This window comes from Canis lupus, chromosome 16 (assembly GCF_048164855.1).
Source record: "Canis lupus baileyi chromosome 16, mCanLup2.hap1, whole genome shotgun sequence".
Lineage (NCBI taxonomy): Eukaryota > Metazoa > Chordata > Mammalia > Carnivora > Canidae > Canis > Canis lupus.
Window position 1 is genome coordinate 19012654 of NC_132853.1, and position 18850 is coordinate 19031503.

Below are 18850 nucleotides of genomic sequence, written 5' to 3' on the forward strand. Positions count from 1 at the left end.
CTTCAGGGAGGGGAAGTCACTTGCCCCAGGCCACACAGCAATTAAGCAGCATTGCTGAAGTTTTGGTTCCAGGCTAGTCCACAGCCCCATGGTCCAACAGACACCATATACTTGACTAAAGTGTGAAGTGTGGTGAGGGTGATGGGTAGGGAGTTGGGGGGCCAGGAAGTATATAAAGAGCAATGATACCACTCATACAGGAATCCAGTGATCTACAGGGTCTCTCTCCCTCAGGCTTTATACAACTGGCCTCTACCCTCAGGCTAGGTGAGGGCTCAGTTGGGGTGCAGAGAGGAATTGAAGTCAGGTGGTCCCAGTATCTGTGCTGTGGGCGAAGGAGTTCTGGACTACTACTGATGCCCAGAATCCACGTTCCATCTCAGCTCAGGTTCTAAATTCCCGTATGGCCTGGGACACTTGACTTCTGAGCCGGTTTCCTCATCTATCAAATCAAGGTTAGGGATTTCTAACCACTGCTCTATTGGGAACTGAACGCTAGCCAGGTGTATGGGATGCAAGTGCCTGACACAGGCACAATCTCTTCCAAGGTCAAGTGGTCTTCTGACATGAAACCCAAGACTCGCATGTATCCCGATGCCCTTGGGAATGGGGGTGAGATGCTACTGCTGAAACAGCAGTCCTCACCAGCTCAGAAAGACGCACCTATAAAACCATCTCCCAACCTCTCATACTGACGGCCCTTCACACATTATGAGAGTCCTTCTGACCTTAAAGCTATCTCAGGATGAGAGGTAAAATGGTAAACAAGAAACAACATGTAGAGATAGAAAGAATGAATTGTGAGGCAGAACCAGACAGAACTCAGCTGAGGCCAGAGCTCGGTCCGAGGGGGTTTGGAGAGCACTGGAGAAGAATTTACACAAGGAAAGGGATGGGGAGGGCATGGGGTCTGCTGTACCACTTCCCTCAGGCCTGCCAAGAATAGTCACCCTGCTGTGGAAGCAAAGAGCTCTGGGAAAGAAGGACCTGCTCCTTTCCAAAACTCCATCCTGAATACAAGATCGTTCCTAGAATATCTGCCCATTCCCCAAACCAAACCAAGGCACAATCCTTTCTCAGTGGCCAAAGACCCCACGTTGGGCTGAACAGGGACCAGCTAGCTGCAGGACTGAGGTCAAGTCGCTGAGCCCCTCTGAGCCTTATTTATGTAAGAGCTGCCACAGCCTCAAAGAGCTTCAAGAGACAAGATGTAAAGCACCCAGGTCTGGAGCACAGACTCCCCTCCCCACAATGTCATACTGTTTCCCAAGTGGCCCCCAAGTCACAAACCTAGCCAAAAGTTCAGGACCTTGTTAATGCACTTTGAACCTCAAAACACCACAGATGAGTACAAAAGGAAGTGGCTTAGAAAGTCCTAGAAGGGGGCAAGGGACAGCTTCTTGGCAGGAGGAAAACCAAACAAGACAGCAGAGAGGTGGCTTCCGGCTCTGCAGCTCTAAAGTCTCAGAAGTAACTTCTCATCTGCCCCTAGAATCTTCCGGATGGCTTGTTCATCTGACCTTAGCCAGTCAGCAACAAGACACGACTCCCCAGTGCTCTGACCATAAGGAGAAGGAAGGAGGGCAGAGGAGGAGCGAGAGGGGAAATAGGACCCAGCAAGTTTGGGGGACAGTCTGAAACAAGTGTGATACCCAGTAGGTCCCTCCAACTCCTCTGAAACAAGATATACTGCAAGTGAAGGCAGAAATGTGCTATTTCAATTTCGAGACTTTCAAAGTTTATTTAATTCATTTAATTTAGCCACATGTTAAGTGTCACGTGGAAATCCTGGTTTGCTCATAAAAGTCACTGTGATTTTTTTGGTGTTTTCCTTGTGAAAGACACACCACACACACACACACACACACACACACACACACACACACACGATGGGCAGGAGGGAGGGAGAGAAAGGAAAAGTAGGAGTGAAAGCAGAGGAGAAAGCAGGGGACAGAGAGTTGAGGGAAGCTGGTTACAGCAAGCTTTTCGACAAAAACAAGAGGAGAGGAACCCCTATCCAGCAGCAGTCTGGCTTTTATCCAAGCCTGCTTGGTGTTAAAGAAAGCAACTTAAAAAGAAACTTTTCTTTTGTGTTTCATTACTTTAAAAAAAGATGAAAGAAAGAAAAAAGGCTGCCTGAAGGCCAGTCCTCATGAAACTTAGATCTGGATATTACCCAGATCTAAGCACCACCTTAATCAGCTCTAGCAAACTGTCACTGAGTGCCAGGCCCTGGGCCCAACATGCTCTCAGTGGATTTTTCTTGCGCCAATCCAATGGGGGAGGCTACGTTGGAATTCCTATGCTACGGGAGAGGAAGCCAAGGCTGAGAGAGACTGAATGACCTACCCAGAGCCACACAGCTGGTGCTACCAGGATTCGAACTCAGGCCATGTGTCTTTAAAGCCTGCTGCATTCCTCCCCAACCAATTCATCTGTCATCACAGACTGGGCATCTAGCTCCTGGCTCTAAGTGGCTGAGACACAGACGAGGGAAGGTGATGGGGTACTACCCTTGAGGAACCCCAGCTAAGAGAAGAAACGGAGCAGGGGACAGCCAGGAACCCTGGAACCAGCTGGATAACCCTTTACCTTGATGATCTCCTGAGCAATCTGTCTGGTCTTGTTGATGTCCAGAGACGTCTTGGGGTCCCTCACAAATGAGTGCAAAGTCCGCCCCTTGCAGAAGCTGTCAAGAGTGGTGAGGTCAGATTGAGGGATGGGGCCAGTGCAGCCGAACCCCAGCCCGCTGGGAGCCTCAGAGAAGTCATGGAGAGAGTTGTGCCCCCGGCCTCTGGAGGACTCTCTCTGTCCCCTGGACTGTGAGGGTCAGAATCCTTGTTCTTTTTTTTTTTTTTTTTTTTTAAGATTATTTATTCATGAGAGACACAAAGACATAGGCAGAGGTAGAAGCAGGCTCCCTGTAGGGAGCCTGATACAGGACTTGATCCCAGGACCCTGGGATCACAACCCGAGCCAAATGCAGATGTTCAACCACTGAGCCACCCAGGCACCCCCAGAATCCTCGTTCTTAACCAAGCCCCTGACAACCATTCTTTCTTGGGCTGGGCCTGAGTGTGCAAAATCATATACATGTCCCCCGATCCCTGCAGTTCAGGGCCCATGCACCCCAGAACAGGACACCCAGTTCACTGAGACTCCTGGCAACCCAGAGCAGCTTACCTTTGGAGGATTCAAGGCCGAAACATGTCTCCCCTCAAACTCAGGGAAGATCCTGGTCTTTTAGAGGACTATAATCAAGCAACATCTGGTACTGTCTATAATGATTCTCATGACCATTTGTACTGCTTTCTGAATATAGAGATTTTATTACAGTAAAGGCATGTGTAGGAGCGGGGTGGCTTCAAGGATGTCGGAGTGATTACCAGACAATGGGCTCGAGTTTTCAGGTCTCCCCCTGCACGGATTCCCAAAACCCAGGATGAGCAAGCACCCAGAGAGAATGTATGGCTCATTCCCCCTGTTCCCAGGAGTTCACTAAGGCAGCTCATGAAGGGGCTAGTTTTAGGAAACTTTTCCAAGGAGAGAGGATTCTTAGAGCCTCAGAGACTTTGAGAACTGGCTGAAGGGTCTGGGACATTGGCTGATGGTTCCTTGTATGTTTTCTGATCCCCTCAGCATATCCTAAAATGTGATTTTTTTTCTGGGTAATGAATGCTTTGCTATTTTTTTTATATGTATTTCCTTTAAGCAGACTCAGATTCTCACAGCCCTGGGTGGGTAAACAGAGCCGGACGGGTGAATAGACGGACAGCGCCGGGGGTGCTAGGGCCCTGGGGGCTGCTGAGCTGATATAACCTAAGGCATCATATGTTGTGCTTTGGGCTGGAATTTTGTTCCCTTGCTGTGTGACCTGCCTGAATCACAGTGCTCAGGAATTCTGGGGTGGTCCTGATTTACATCTCTGATAAACAGGAAAAAGGGAAATGAATTTTTATTTAGTAAATACAGTTTATTTGAGGGGGGACGAAGGTTCTTTCAAAGCACAAGGTCTGGCTATGGGGAATGTCATCAGAATATTAAAGAGAGGACTCTTGGCTGATAGGATTAAAGTGATTTCTAGTTGCTTTTTGAAACCTCCCTGTATATTCCAAACTACCTTCAGTAACCTCTAATTACTGTTCCTGACTGTAAAAGTAAACACCAAACAACAATTTTTTGAATGCCAAGGGCAGCCTCACAGCCCTGGTACTGAGGGAATGGACTGTCATACACCAAAGTTGGGGGGCAGGGGGGACTGGTGAGCACTTTCTGGAGTAGAAAGGGACAATGTACCTCAGAGCACATTCATATACTCTCCCCTAGCACTTGCACTCACAGAAGTCCACCAACATGTTCACTATAGCAAAGTGCCCAGCAAAAGAGGACTGACTAAATAAACAAACTTGGGCAACCAGTGATCAGCCAGAGGGAGAACATGTCGTTAGCTTGAAATCAGCTGTGGTGACAGTATTTACACCACAGGCTCGGCTTTCCTCCCCACCACCTAGGAACCGAGCACACCACTGGGTTCCACTTCGTGCCAGGAATGCTGGGTAAGCATGAAAGATTGCGGTTGGCCCCAGACCTGCACTCAAGTTGGAGAACATTGCACTCAAGTTGGAGTGATCCAGTAGAACCTGTTCTATTTTTACAAAGGAATAGTTTAAAAAACATAAGTAGGGGTGCCTGGGTGGCTCAGTCGCTTAAATGTCTGCCTTCAGTTCAAGTCATGACCCCAGGGTCCTGGGATAGAGTCCCAAGGGCTCCCTGTTCAGCGAGGAGTCTGTTTCTCCCTCTCCCACTCCCCCTGCTTATGCCCTCTGTCAAATAAATAAATAAATAAATAAATAAATAAATAAAATCTTAAAAAAAAAAAAAAACCACGAGTATCAACAAACTTCTCAAAGTAACAGAAGGCACACTAAGGATCTGTTCACAGTTTCCACCTTTGGGGGAGAAGCACCCAGTTGGGATGGGAGGAGGCTGGTTTTCACTCTGTGCCTTTTTAGAACATCTGATTTTCTTTAACCTTAGGCACAATTTTATTTTTTCATGTCAATGGGGCTATGATGGGAAGCTATTTTGGTTTCTTTCTTTGTACCTCTCCCCATTCAGGCCTCCCAGTTCCCCAGAGTGTCCCCACAGATAACAGGGCACCTGGGGCAATGGCGGGATGGGCAGGGGCTTGGTTACCTGGTGATGATGGCCAGGTGGGGCGGGTTCATGCAAGCCCCCATGAAGAGCACCACGTTCTCGTGTCGCGTTTGCCGATAGTTCATCACCTCCTTCTTGAACAGCTTCAGGTGGTCCTGGTTGTGACCGTCCATCTCCAGCAGGCGGATGGCCACCTCGCCATGCCAGCGGCCACGGTGCACCCGGCCCCAGCGGCCCTGCCCAATGGGCTCACCCAGCTCCACCTGCTCGAAGGGGATGTCCCACTCCTGCAGGTACACGCTGGTCTGGCTGGCCTTGCGAGAGATGGGGCCCCGCCAGGGCCGGCGGGAGCTCGGCAAGTCATCCACCTCGTCCTCGTCGTCCTCTGCCTCTGACTTGCCAGCCTCTGGCTCCTCAGCCTGGAAGGAGGGGGAGGGAATGGGGGGCTGGGCAGCAGATCTGGGCTCGGCCGACGCGCTCTCCCCAGAGCCCCAAGAGAGAGGCATGGGATCAGGAGACCCAGGTACTGGTTGTAGCTCTTGCTCTGACCTGCTGTGGGCAGGTCACTTACCACCACAGGACCTCAACGTCCTCATCCACACAATATGGTGGGTGGCCCAGGTGGGCCCAAGGCCCTTCTTCCCAAGAATGCTCCAAGATTTACTCATTACTGATATCTAACTCCCAGCAAAGAGCATTAACATCCCCTGGCACAGATGAATTTAACCCCATTTATCCTTTCTGGGCATTCTTTTGTTTAAACAGTTTCTGATGCTCCTCTCAGCAGGAATAAGTCAGTCAGCGAACATTCTAAGGCATGTTGCATTGATGGAAGCCAGGCTTGGCTGATGCTTTAGTTCAAGGGTTTAAGACAGTGGTTCTTGGGCCTAACTATAATCAGGATCACTGGGGGGCTTTGACATCACACAGATGCCTGGCCCCCACCCTAGACTGACTAGGAGTCTCCCACACTGGGCACCAGGCCTCTGGGCTAGGGGTGGGAACCAGGAGAATCGAGCGCTTACTTCAGCTTAAAAGATAAAAACAAAACAAAACAAAACAAAAAAAGCCTGCTTCATTGTACTCCTCATTCTTCCCTGCTGTGCACCTGCCTCAGTGGGCCCCTGAGATGGCCCTTGCTGGCCCGGCACCCCTGTGCTCCCCACACCTTTGTGTGTGCTGAGACAACGTGGAGAGAAGGAAGGCAGGGTCCCTGGCTGCGTGTCCCCCTCACTCACCTCCACTTCGTGATCCTCCAGCACATCTGTTTTTGGCTGGTGGTCGAGCCTAAAGGTAAAATAGTTGGTCAGGGAGATGCTGAGGGCAGTCCACCCTGCTCTCACATCTGGACTCCCATGTGAGGTCAGAGAGAGGGCTACCAGGCCCGCATCCAGACTGTGACCTACCTGGTCATGGGAAAGGCAGTCTGGATGCTGTAGAAACAGACAGGAGGCCCAAGACCAAACCCCATTTCCCTTCTTTGGCCTTGGCCTTCTTCAGACTAACCCGAGGGTGGTGGGGAAGACGGGTCATCAGGGACCACAAGGCCCCTTTCAAATCTGATGCCCAGTGCTTGGGCTCTGAGCGTGCGTGCGCGTGTATACACACACACACACACACACACACACACACACACACACACACACGGGGTTTGAAATTTGAAATTCTACCTGAGAACCGACTTCACGTAATTTCTTAACATCTCTGTGCGGGCTTTCTCCTCTGTATGTTACGGATGACACCTATTTAGACACCTGCCTTCACCAGACTGAGGCCCGTGTGAGGAAATGGGAGCCAAGGGCTGGGCAGAGCCGGGCTCCCTGAAGGAGTTCCGCAAACAGGAGCCATTTTTAGTAGCTGTCTCTAACTCCAAGTGGCCTTCGCTCACCTCTCCTGCATCACAAAACTGCTCCAGGGTTACATATATCCCTATCCAATGCCAGCTGCACTCACAGGAGGCAAATAAAACCCTCTGGCCGAGTTCACAGATGCAGGGAGTGAATTGCCCAAGGGGTATCTTGCCTGGCTGGCCCAGGCATATGGCAGCATCTGGAGCTGAGGGGGGACGGTGGTCAGACACTTATAGGTGGGGTGGGAGGTGGTCCAGGGTGTGGGTCTAGAAAGAGACCATGGCATAGGGATGCCTACCGGGTGCTGTCCGCCGCATCAGGGGATGGCACTGCCTGTGGAAATGCCGAAATGTCTGGAGGAAACAAAAATCAAACACAAGGCCTGAGACTCCCCTCCCCCTCCCCCTCCCCCAAAGGGCAAGGTGCTTACAAACCCAGCCCACACAGTGGAGTGGCTCCTCCTCGAACGGCCAGCCCCTCGCAGGGCTGAGTACATGTTCGCCAGGCCACTGCCACTCCTAAAATGGGACACAGAAGTGACCTCTACTGTACTTGGTTTGGCCCACACGGCTCAGTGCTGGGAAGGGACTCCAGGTGAGAGAGAAGGTTGAGATTCTCCAGTGAACCCCGTTCCCCTGTAGCCAAACTGTCCACTAGGAGCAGGTGGTAAAAGCAGACTGGATTATTATTTACTGGACATGGGGGGGTCAAGGCCCCCCTTGTCTGCTCAGAGGCAGCAGGTGGATGCAATAGCCCTGGAGAACAGTGAGCTGCCTTGGCCCAGGCCAGCAGAGGTCCAGAGGCAGGGCTCGCATGGCTCAGTAGTGACACCTGGTGTCTGGCTCAGCTGCTGGCCATTTCTGGTGGGAGCCAGAGGCCCCACCCCCTTGGCTTTCCAGGTGTTTAAGTCGTTGGTGAAGCAGCTCTCTGGGGAGACGAAGAAATGCACAGTCTATACTTCCTAGGGCCCAAAGATTGGGCAGGGGCTGACCCTGAGCCTAGGAGTTTCCCACTTTTAGCACTGAAAGTCTCACATCTGGGGAACACCAAACAGATGGGTCACCCCAGTGTGGAACCAAAACCTTCCAGGGCTCCTTCTGCTGCCTGCTTCCTTCTGGTCCCTCTCTCTGGTTCCCCTGAGGCTGGCAGCCCCAGGCCTGGCTGGGCCCCTCACTCCCTCCTCTTTGGTCAACAAAAGAAAAGAGACTATAGGTGGCAGTGGCTCAAGCTATTAGCAGCCTCTTCCTGCCTTCTAGGACAAAGAGCTGCCCAACTCAGCTACCAACACCCTCTCAAGTTCTAAGGCTTTATCCAAGGCTACCCCCTAAAGATCATCTATGCGACCTCACAGACTTGGAGAATCTGAGAGAGGCGTGGGACTCTTTATCAGGGAAGTGCACACATGCAACATTTCTGGGGGATCCTGGGCCCTTGAAGACTCTGCCAAGGCCTCCCCCAGATACCATTACATGGTGTCTGCAGACTACCAGGGGCAGCCTGACCTTTCTACCTCTCCGATACAGCTCAAATATTCCCACAGAAGATAGACGCATGCATAGGGGGTGGCACTGGGGAGAAACAGCACCCCAAGTGAGAGGGAATAGTGTCTCTGAGGCCTCCTATGTTTCCTTAAACATTAAGAGTGTCTTTTGCATTCTGCTCCAAAATGTGTCCATGTTTATTTTAACAGAAATACGTTCCTTCTCCTCCCTCCTTGACATATGTTCAGAGCAAGATGGACCCTTCGGGAAGGAGAGCGACATTCTTCCAATGCTTTTGAGTACTCCTCTGTACTCTGTCCTATAGCTGGTAACCAGAGAGGCTCTTAGAGGCGAACCGTGACAAAAAAGGGTGTGAAACCACCAAGGCAGCTCAGAGAGGCTCCTCAGGACCAGCCCCAGGCCCCTGACCCCTGCCAGCCTGCTCACACCTGGCCAAAGCCATACAAATAGTCCTGTAAGAACTTACAAATGCTCCAGATCACTCCCCTAATGGAGCTGGGCTGGGGAACAGAAAATGCTGAGCTAACTAAAATAGCATTTCAGGACAGGTCTGTTTAACCCAGGAGAAAAATAATTAGCCACAGTCTTTGTCTAAACACACAGCGACTCCCTATGACTCAATTAAGAATTAAAGTAAACCCCCCCCCCCAAAAAAAAAATAAAAGAATTAAGGTAGCCAATCACTGATAGGAATGCTTGTCATCCTCAGCTGGAGAAATAGGTACTAACCACACAAATTCCTTGGGGGAAGCAATATGGCCAAAGGCAAAGGTTGGCACACAGTGAGTGTGCAAAGCAAGTTTTGTGGAAGGAAATCAGAGATTGAAGGTGATCTCCTTGAAACTCTAAAACAAAGCTGCATTTTATCTTATCGCCAGCATGAGGCGCTAGGCAGCAACGCTCAGGAAGGAGAAGCCCAGTCAGTAAGTGAAGCCTGCAGACTTTTCCAAACTGGCTTCCCTTTCTAAGATAGGTCCTGTAAGCAGCTTCCTTGTCATGACATAGGGGAAGATATCCTGACAGATGCTCAGAAGGCATTAGCAAAAGGTCTCTTCCTTCATTCTACAAACTGGATTTTGGCCACCTCCCTGCTGCATGATCCTGTAGTCTCTCTATGCAAGAGGCTGAACAGGCTCCTTGCCAAGGTCCCTCTCAGGAAGTCACTGCCCCTGTGAAGGGTCCCCTCAAGGTGACCCCCCCCCCCCACAACTGTCTTTTCCAGCTGTGACACACAGTCAGCTCTCAAAATAGGTATATGTGAGACTCCAGCATCTCAGAGGTGCCCAGGGAAAGGATGCCCAGGTGGGCTGGACGGAAGGCTCACAGTGAGGGGCAGTTAGTGGAACCATGCAAAGGACTCACCTGGAAAGATAAACTGCTGTCTATGATGAATGAAGTAGGCAGCTTTAAACAGAAGAGGAGGTGAGTCACACACACAGAACAGCAAATGCGGGGGCTTGGCCGGGGCGGGGGTGGGGGGGGACGGGCTGATTATGGGATGGGGCAGAGCAGGGTGATCCATGCAGGAAGGAGGATGGGGGCTAGAAGGAAATGGGTGCTGGCAGGAGCCCCCAGGAAGGACTGGTCCATGAAGGATCTGCTGCAGAGCCCTGGCCCATTCCCCTTATCTCCCAGGCTTGCTTCTCTGTGCAGTCTGTATGAGCTCAGCTGGGGCAAAACCCAAGGGGGAAGAAATGGTGAAAGCTGGCTGAGCCATGCGCAGAGGAGTGGCCCCCCTCAGCCCCACATTCACCCCCTTGGCAACCCGACCGCCCCACACAAAACAAAACAAAAACCCAGCTCACTGAAGGGGATGCGCTGGGGCTCTGGACTCTGACACAGTTGTCATATTGTCAAACAGGGGTACAGATAGCCTTTCCCCGGCTTTATTCTTGGAGGTAAACAGAAATGCTCCCCCGAAGTGCAGAATGGGGGCATGGTGGGAGTTGTGACTTCCCAGATTAACCACCAGGCCAGGCCCAGGGGCACTGCCATGCCCAGCGAGACCACAGATCCTGGAGAGACGGAGGGCTCTGTGCACAGAACAATGAGGGCCCATCAGGGAAAGCTGAGAGGCTCTGGCTGACATCACAAAACGGACTTTTTCTGTGGCCTGTTTTTCAAACAGGGACTTCCTTTTAGAAAAATCCAACCTAGGAGTTTAGCAAAAGACCCAGTTTCAGAGCATAATGACAGAGCCGAATGGGAGAGGAGGTCGCTCAAAGGGGCTGTCGCTCCACTTGCAGGGAGGGGATAGGTGTGATGGGGACAATGCAGAGGGTATCCAGCCAGGTGCATGTTAGAGCAAAGGGGCAGGCAAAAGAGAAAAGATTCCCACAAAAATCTCAGTTTCCCAGTGACCCTAAAAGAAATCCCTGGCACATTGGTAAAATGGGCCCAGAGAGGCTACCTGGTCTCTTGCTGGCTGCATGTGGCCCCAGCTAAGAGTCCCCCGGCACAGGAAAATCTGTGGCCCTGACCCCTCCACCCACCCACCAGGTCTGGAGCTCCAAGGACCAGTGACAGGTGGGGCCTGACCTGACTGGGCCCAGAGCAAACTGGAGTGTCCCAGTGGCTGCTCCTTCTTCCTGGCTGCCAACTGAAGGGCCAAGACCAATTGCAAGGAGATGTGAGGGAGGCCCAAGCCAAGGTGTGTCCTGAGACAGGCAAGTGGGCCTTGCTGAGACGGGGGTGGGGAGGGGGGCACCCTGGCCTTATAGAGTGCAGGGCAGCCCGGGCTATGGTGGAGGCAAAGGTTACCTCTAGCATGCACCCCTGAGACTCAGTGTACTCATCTGCACAGTAGGAATAAACCAAATCCCAACTTCATGGGGTAACAAAAGTTCCCCCATAAGCAGCTTTTTTAGATCACAGAGCAGGTAAGCAATTGAGCCTCAGAGTCCCTCTCCCAGACCTCCTGGGTCAGCCCCAGCCCTCCGTGCTGCCTGCCATGCTTCCTGAGAGCTCAAAGTCCTGAGTGAACAATGCTTAGGAGAAGCCACCACATGCATGGGAGGGCAGCCTGGGGATCCTGTCAAGAATCCAGGCTTTATGCCAGACAGATTTGGCCTTGATGGTGGCTCTGTCCCTTACGTGTTATACAGCTCAGAGTAAGCCACTTCCTCTGAAACCTCAGTATCCCCATCTGTAAAATGGGTGTGATAACAGCATCTACCTCAGAGCTCTCATCAGGTGTAAATATGGTAATGTACTTGAACTTGGCACAATGCTTGGCTCCCAGCAAATGCTCTTTCTTAGTGGTGGCAGTGTTTGACCTTGAGCCTGCTGGGGCATGCTGAGAAGGGGCATCTGACCCTACCCTGAAGGCACACAGAAGCCCCAAGGTGTGGTTACCTGGGAAGTTGAACCTGCTGTCCCGCTGGCCAGGAGAGGGGTTGGGGGGTGTGGTTGCACTGGATGGATTGGACGATGTTGGGAAAGGTGCCGGCGAGGAGGGTGTGGAGGAGGTGGTAGAGGATGGGTTGCTACTGGAGTCCAAGTGGTTCATGGCCGGAGGATGCTCCTGTGGGACGAGAGACACCAGAAGTGGGCAGGGACTATCACTGCCCTGCCCAGCCTGCCTCCTGTACCCCATGCTGGGACCCTCCCCTCCCTCCCTAAAAATGAAGAAGTCTGCCCAGGGCATCCTGACATTCTACTGGTCTAATATTCAAGGGAAGAATGGCACAGAGAGACCCTCACCTCAATGCCATCCCCTGGGGGACACCTGCTCATCTTTCTTCATCTCATACTTTCCTCTCAGAAGCCCTTCTCAAGCCCAGTGGGGACCATGCTCCTCCTATAGCTAGCACCTTTCCTCATCTTAGGGGGTTTCTGAAAAATGTCTCTCCCCCACCCCCCAGAGTGTCCTGTGAGGGCAGGGACTGGCCTGCTCCTCATAAACCCAGTGCCTGGCTCTGAGCCAAGCACACAACAGGGTTTCTTAATGAATTACAGGGTTTCTTAATGAATTTAGCCTCTGACAAGTGTTTGGTATGTGGTACACAGTGGTGTCTAATAAATAAATGCTCCCTCCACTCTTTTGCAGACCTACTGGTTAGGACTGCCCAGTGGTTTGGGCCCTAGCAAAGTCAAAGGGCCAGCTGAGAGAGGGCTACAGAGGGACTCTGTGTCAGGTGGGACACTGGCCCTGACCAAGTTCCCAGACCCAAACTCCAATCCTTTAGGGGACAGGATTGGAATTCCTTGGTCAAAAAAGTTGGGGGCTAGGGACACCTGGTTGGCTTAGTCGGTACAGCATATGACTCCCGATCTCGGGGTTGTGAATTTGAGTCCCACACTGGGTGTAGAGAGGACTTAAAAATACAATCTTTAAAACAAAGTTGGGGCCAAATTATGTTGAATGTTGAGTTCTATAGGTTTTTCTTCTGCAGACCATCAAGGCTCTGGGGACCCCAGAATCCACCAGAGCCACGCAGTGGGCCTCACAGTCCAGGGATAGCCACCACTACCCAGTGCCACATGCCAGTGGGGGAGGGAGCTGGGTCCACTGAGCCTGTCCTCTCCCTGTGCACCCCGCAATGATCCTGCATCCCATCTCTGTTCCCCAGGGCTAGGCCCGCCAGGGGAGGAGGAAAAGCTATGAGGCAGGCGGGTTGAATCCCAGGCTCCTCAGCTCAGCGCCCATGTGACTTGCTTCAAATCAGCCCACCTTTCTGAGCCACAGTGGTTCTCTATAAGAACCGGCTGCTGCTTCACGGGCTCAGCGTTCAAGGCCAACATGTTCTTACCACAAGCTATGTGCCAGGCTCTGATGCAGGCACCAGGTAGAGGCAAGACGACAAGGCCCCGCCCTCCAGAGCACCCCCCCCGCTGGGGAGATAGGCCCTCCGCGGGCAGACAGGTGACTGTGCCATGCGGTCAGGCTGCCAAAAGCATCCAGAAGGGGGTAAGTGCAGCCAGAGGCCCCGGTCCTTAGCCCACATCTTGGCAAAGTGTCCCTGAGGAGTGTGTAAACCCGAGAAGGTGGGTGTGGGCAGAGCTGCTGTGAGCAGAGGCAGCTGGAGGAGAGGCTGGAGAGACAGGAAGGCCCTGAAGATGAATGGGTCAAACACGTGGCCCTCAGCACAGTGCCTGCAAGAACTCAGTAACCATTAGCTCCGGTTATGAGAACGACTACAAATAGGGGTGAGGGAAGGATGACAGCTGGCCAGTGTCCTCAGTGAGGTAAGAGAAGGCATAGCCTAGAACTATGTCGGGGCAGGGCCGACCAGGTGCACGCAGGAGGGCCTCCTGGAGGAGGAGGGGCCTGAGTGGGTCCTGAAAAACCAACAAGGACTGAATGTGGTGAGATGGTATAAATGGGGGTGCATCTGGTGCTGCCAGACAAGAGGACAACACTGGCAGGGTGGGAGTGGCAGATCCGGGGCCTAGCGTCCCTCCCAAGGAAGTGTGTCTATCTGTGACAGCCTGGACACCACCACTACTCCTGATGAGCAAGTTCATGAACGTCATCTCGTTACCCTCACAACACCCTGAAAACGAAGCATTCTCATCCCCACTTACAAACCAGGAAGCTGAGGTTCAGAGAAGTAAAGGAATTCACCCACGGTCACAGGGGCAAGAAAGGGGACTAGTTGGGACTGGAGCTCAGGTCTGTGATCCTACACCCTCCATTCTACCTCTATTCCTGCTGGGAACGCCACCTCGGGGGAAATGCAATGATGGGGGAGGGAGGCCAGAGAGACAGCACGGGCTGGCCCATGAGGAAGTCAGCTCTGAGGCACTGGCCTCCCCTGTTGGACAGTGAGATGTGGAGCAGCCCCTTACGCTGGATCTTCAGGTCCCCGGTGTTCATCAGCTGTGCCATCTGCTTCTCTTCTCCCTGCCTGAACCTCCACCCCAGCCTGGCCCAAGCCTTGGAGAAGCCGGTCACATGCCCCTCAGTAAGGCAGGCAAGGGCATGCTAAGCCCCGGTGTAGGCCTGGGACACAACACATTGAAAACCCAAAGCCACCCCCGCAGCAGCATCGGGGCAGAGTGGGGAAGCCACTGGCTGTATGGTCACCAGGGAGCTGCCATCAGAAGCCACTAGTGCCTGGAGGCCACAACAGGTGTGTTGAGACTCTCCTTTCAAAAACCTGTGTTATGGCAGAGCACACCGGCTCTGGGCCTGCCCCTCACTCACGGGGGACCCTGTGCCCACTTTCCTCATCTAAAACCCAGGTACCATCAGTATGCGATTTTTACAACTACTGTGAGGATCAAAAGACACATTGATGGAAAAAGTTCCCAACTCACAGTACATGCTCAGGAAACGTCAGGTTAAACTGGGGAAGGAGGTCATGGGCACATTAACTATGATTTTGGACATAAAATATGAGGTCTTAAAAATGGCTAAAGACAGAATCCCTGAAGGCCACCCTCTGGCCTTGGATCCTGGATTGCACGCCCCACACTTCCCTGCTCAACTCTCCCTTTTGGAAAGGAGCAGGACGGGTTTCTCCCAGCAGAAGCAGCTGACCAGGGGACCACCGCTGCCACCAGCGTACCTTCTTTGTTAGTGCTTTGGGGAGGGTTCCGAAATGGGGCTCAGCTGCTCTGTCCACTGGGTTGTTGATGTCCGAGGGGACAGACTCTGTCCTCCGAAGCCGAGGTTCTATTGAGAAATGACAGGGGAAACCATTAACAGGGAGCAGATCAAGCTACAGAAAAGTTCACCCCAAACCCAGTGAAAGCAAAGAGCAGAACACTCACGTGGAAGGAAGGATATTCGACAGGCAGGGGCTTCTTTTGTACACTTGTTGTGACACTTCAATCTGAGAAAGAAGGCAGGGTCAGTGCCCAGGGGGCCACTCGGGGCTCCCAGGGCTCGCACAGGGGGCTCTGGGCACTGGGCCCAGCAGCTCTGGGCACTCTCTCATGGCTGCCTCAATCTCCACACATTTCTCAACAAACATTAGCTCAGGAGTTTGGAACATCCCACATCAATTGCCCTAGCAGCTATGGGGAGCAGGACACTTTCCCTTTGGTGTATGCCTAATCTTCACAGTGGAGCAGTTTTACTTGCACCCATTTTAACTTGTGTGAGTCACACATCTATTTCTCTTCTCTAAAGAAAAGGGAGACCCTCCACTCACATTCAGAAAACTGGAGAAAATAGGAACTTACAAAAAAAAGATGAATTGGAAGGAGAGCATCTACATGACCAAAGGGATCCCAGGAATGCACAGGGTGGCTCCTGCTGCATTCCAACATGGGCTACGTGGTTTGAGAGCCAGCTGGGGGGCCAAATTGGAAAGAGCAGGGCCCTCAGTTTGGTCCTACCTGCTGCACCATGTCTTGGTGGTTCTCAACAATCAGATGGGTTGACATTGGTGCCCTACTAACCTTAAACCACAATTGTAGGAGAGTGTGGGGCTCAAAGATCATGCTATGCTCTCCATGTGAAAGGTACTGCTTGAAAAGAAGAGGGGGTCCCCAATTTAAAGCCAGGAGCCACAGAAGACCTAGACTGGTGGAAAGCTCTGACATTATCTCCTTGGTGGTCAGGGGAGTCATCAGGAAAACACAATTTATCCAAATGACAGGCACGAGACCCAGTCTGGTGGGAGCCGAGATGCTTTTATTACACGCATCTTGATCAGAATCTTGAAGCAATCCTGATAGATAAAGAGCCTGGGATCATCCGCCTGCCCGGTTGTGAAATGAGGCCCAGAAAGGGCAGGCATCTTGCCCCGGGTCACAAAGCAATGAAGGGGCTGTGATCTGGGAGCAGAGACTCCAGGTCCATCCTCTGTAAGATGAAGGCAGCTGATAGCAGCAGAGGCCACTCTGCCCCTAACACGGTTCCCTTCCTCATCCTTCTGTCCTACCAGAAAGCATAATGGTAGGAAATAAGTTGGGTTTGTAGAGAAGCCATTCTCCCTGAACTCTCCTCTTCTGTGAATACCACAGGTCATCTCTGTTTTCACCTCTACCTGACCCTTCTCCCCACTTTGTGTGCTAACATGTAAGGCTAAACTTCAGAACTCCTTATAGATAAGAACAGTCCTCCCATTCCTCTTGGACTTGTACAAGGTCAAAGGTTTGGAATTCTTTTCTTTCTTATCTACCTGGTAAACTTCTACTCCTCCTTCAACACCCACCTCAAACATCCTCTTCTGGAAATGCCTTGCTTGATGCTTCCTTAATCTCCCTACAGAGAGCTGATCATACTGAGGTATGTCAAATGGGATTATAAATAATAGGTTTAAGAACTCTCAAAGGCGTTCCCTTGCGCTCTGACTCAACCTATGGCCAAGAATCAAGTAGTAGGACTCTTACTAAACTAAAAGTATGGAGTTTACTCGCCTCTCTCACCCTCTTCCACCCTCTGCCCATCACCTGCAATGCTTGCATTTCACTCCAAACATCATGCTCTTCTGGCACACATGGCAGACCTGTGACAGCCAAGACTTCGTGGAGAATCTGCAGAAGGTAGACGGGAAAATGCTCACATGGCTAGGAAACCAGAGCCTGGGCAGGGAAGGGCCCCAGGAAAACCAGGAGACTAGGCTCCATCCCAAAGCCTCTAGCCTTTCCCAGGGAAGGGCAGGGACACCCAGGGCCACTGCCTGCCCCTGAGCATTCAGATTTCCCCGCTGTAAAGTCATCATTGCCAAAACCCCAAAGTTAGTATGATCACGGATACCAGCTCTCTGGCAGCAGCCATCAAAATTACAAGAGTGTATACTGAATGACTCCCATCTTAGGAAGTGACTCAATAGATACTTCCAACTGATATCAAATGATGTACAGACAAGGTTACTCCCTGCCGTATGTTTGCAGTGTAGAAGACTGCAAACAACCTATGCTGTTTAGGTGTATAGACGGCTGACTGCAAAGTACAGTCCAACTACACCATCAGACACCATGAGGCCAGAAAACAAAGAAAGCTCTTTTTGTACAAATACAGGATGATCTCCAAATTACATTATCAAAGGAAGAAGTACATGACTCTATTTACATGAAGTTCAAATATAGGAAAATGTAACCAATGAAGACATAAGTGAACAGTAACCCGTGGTGGTAGTGCTATGGACCCAGAAGGGCCAAAGATCAATTTCTGGGGGACCAGAATATTCTAGATCTTCACCAGGATGACACACATCGGTGTATCCATATGTAAAAATGCATTTGTGCTCTCAGCTCTATGTAAATTATGCCTCCATTTTTACAAGAGAAGCAGAGTATAGAACAGTGTATATAGTATACATATGTATTTGCTTATATAAAAATATCTCAAAAAACTGCCAAGATCTGCCTATAGGGGGACCTAGAGGGCTGGGGGGTAGCAGCAGGAGGGGACTATGTATGTATTATGTGCATATATATGTAGTATATATAGTATATAGTGTGTATATATATGTGTGTGTGTGTGTGTATAGTCACCCTTCTATACCTCTTGAATTTTGATTGTATTTCAATCCAAATTAAATCCAAATTAAAAAAAAAATTAAAAACACAAAAGATAGATTGGAAGGAAGGACGAGGGTTGAGTGGGTAGACGTGTCCTGCAGAGAAAAACTCTAAGGCAGTCCCCAGAGTGGGAAGGCTGAAGGGAAGAAAGAACGCACATTTTTGGAGGAACAGATTTTTGAAAGCATGTAGATCATAGTAACAACAGAACAAATAGCAACAGTTATTTGGGAAACAGTTTGTAACACATCCATGAACATTAGCTCACTCCACCCCAGGGTGCAGATGCTTAGTACACAGGCAAAGGAACCAGAGAGGTTAGGTGACTTCCTGGGGTCACACAGTTAGGATGTTGCTGCAGCAGGGTCTGGACCCCAGGTCCCTAAACTCAGAGCTGCACAGCTTTTGAGACCACGAGGGCAGAGCATAGAGAAAGAACATGGGCTTTGGGATCAGACTGCACCGGTGTGAATCCTACCAACTACTGGCTGTGGGAGCCTCGGAGCCTCGGAGGCCAACATCCTCATAGGGACCTGAGGAGATCACATGTGTGAATGTGTAGTGCACACGAGCGCTACTGTCTCCACCCAGCCAAGATGGGTGCTTCCAGGGACAAGGACAGAGGTGCTCATGTCCCTGATGTACCTTTTAGGAGCCCTAATCCTACCTATCTGGGATCCACAGACTCTCTCTGGGCTTCAATCTTCTCTCATGCCAACAGTGGGGATAAGGGGAGCAGCTCAGTGAGAGGACCTCCACTCGGAAATCTTGAAAACGGGGCAAAGTGGTGGGTCAGATCTGGCCCTGAGAAGAGGCAAGTGCTAGAAAGGGCGTAGGCATAAAAGCCTTCCCAGACTGGGAACGGACCATGATTAGACTAAAGCACTTTAGATTTTCCTGCTGAGGGCAGCCCGGGTGGCT

The 18850-nt window shown here is 51.3% G+C and overlaps 1 protein-coding gene across 4 annotated transcripts in view; it reads right to left on the reverse strand.

Moving 5' to 3' along the window:
- Window positions 1-18850, reverse strand: part of KSR1 (kinase suppressor of ras 1) — a 154905-nt gene that overhangs the window by 15971 nt on the left and 120084 nt on the right. For 3 of the 4 annotated variants that reach the window (XM_072779377.1, XM_072779378.1, XM_072779375.1), the window contains 9 exons: window positions 16856-16939; window positions 15227-15288; window positions 15022-15128; window positions 11864-12032; window positions 9872-9913; window positions 7306-7360; window positions 6396-6444; window positions 5197-5576; window positions 2593-2689 (listed from right to left, as the gene is read on the reverse strand). In XM_072779377.1, the coding sequence (XP_072635478.1) occupies window positions 2593-2689; window positions 5197-5576; window positions 6396-6444; window positions 7306-7360; window positions 9872-9913; window positions 11864-12032; window positions 15022-15128; window positions 15227-15288; window positions 16856-16939 (1045 nt within the window). The remainder of the gene's footprint in view (window positions 1-2592; window positions 2690-5196; window positions 5577-6395; window positions 6445-7305; window positions 7361-9871; window positions 9914-11863; window positions 12033-15021; window positions 15129-15226; window positions 15289-16855; window positions 16940-18850) is intronic. The other variant, XM_072779376.1, reaches the window with a different exon arrangement.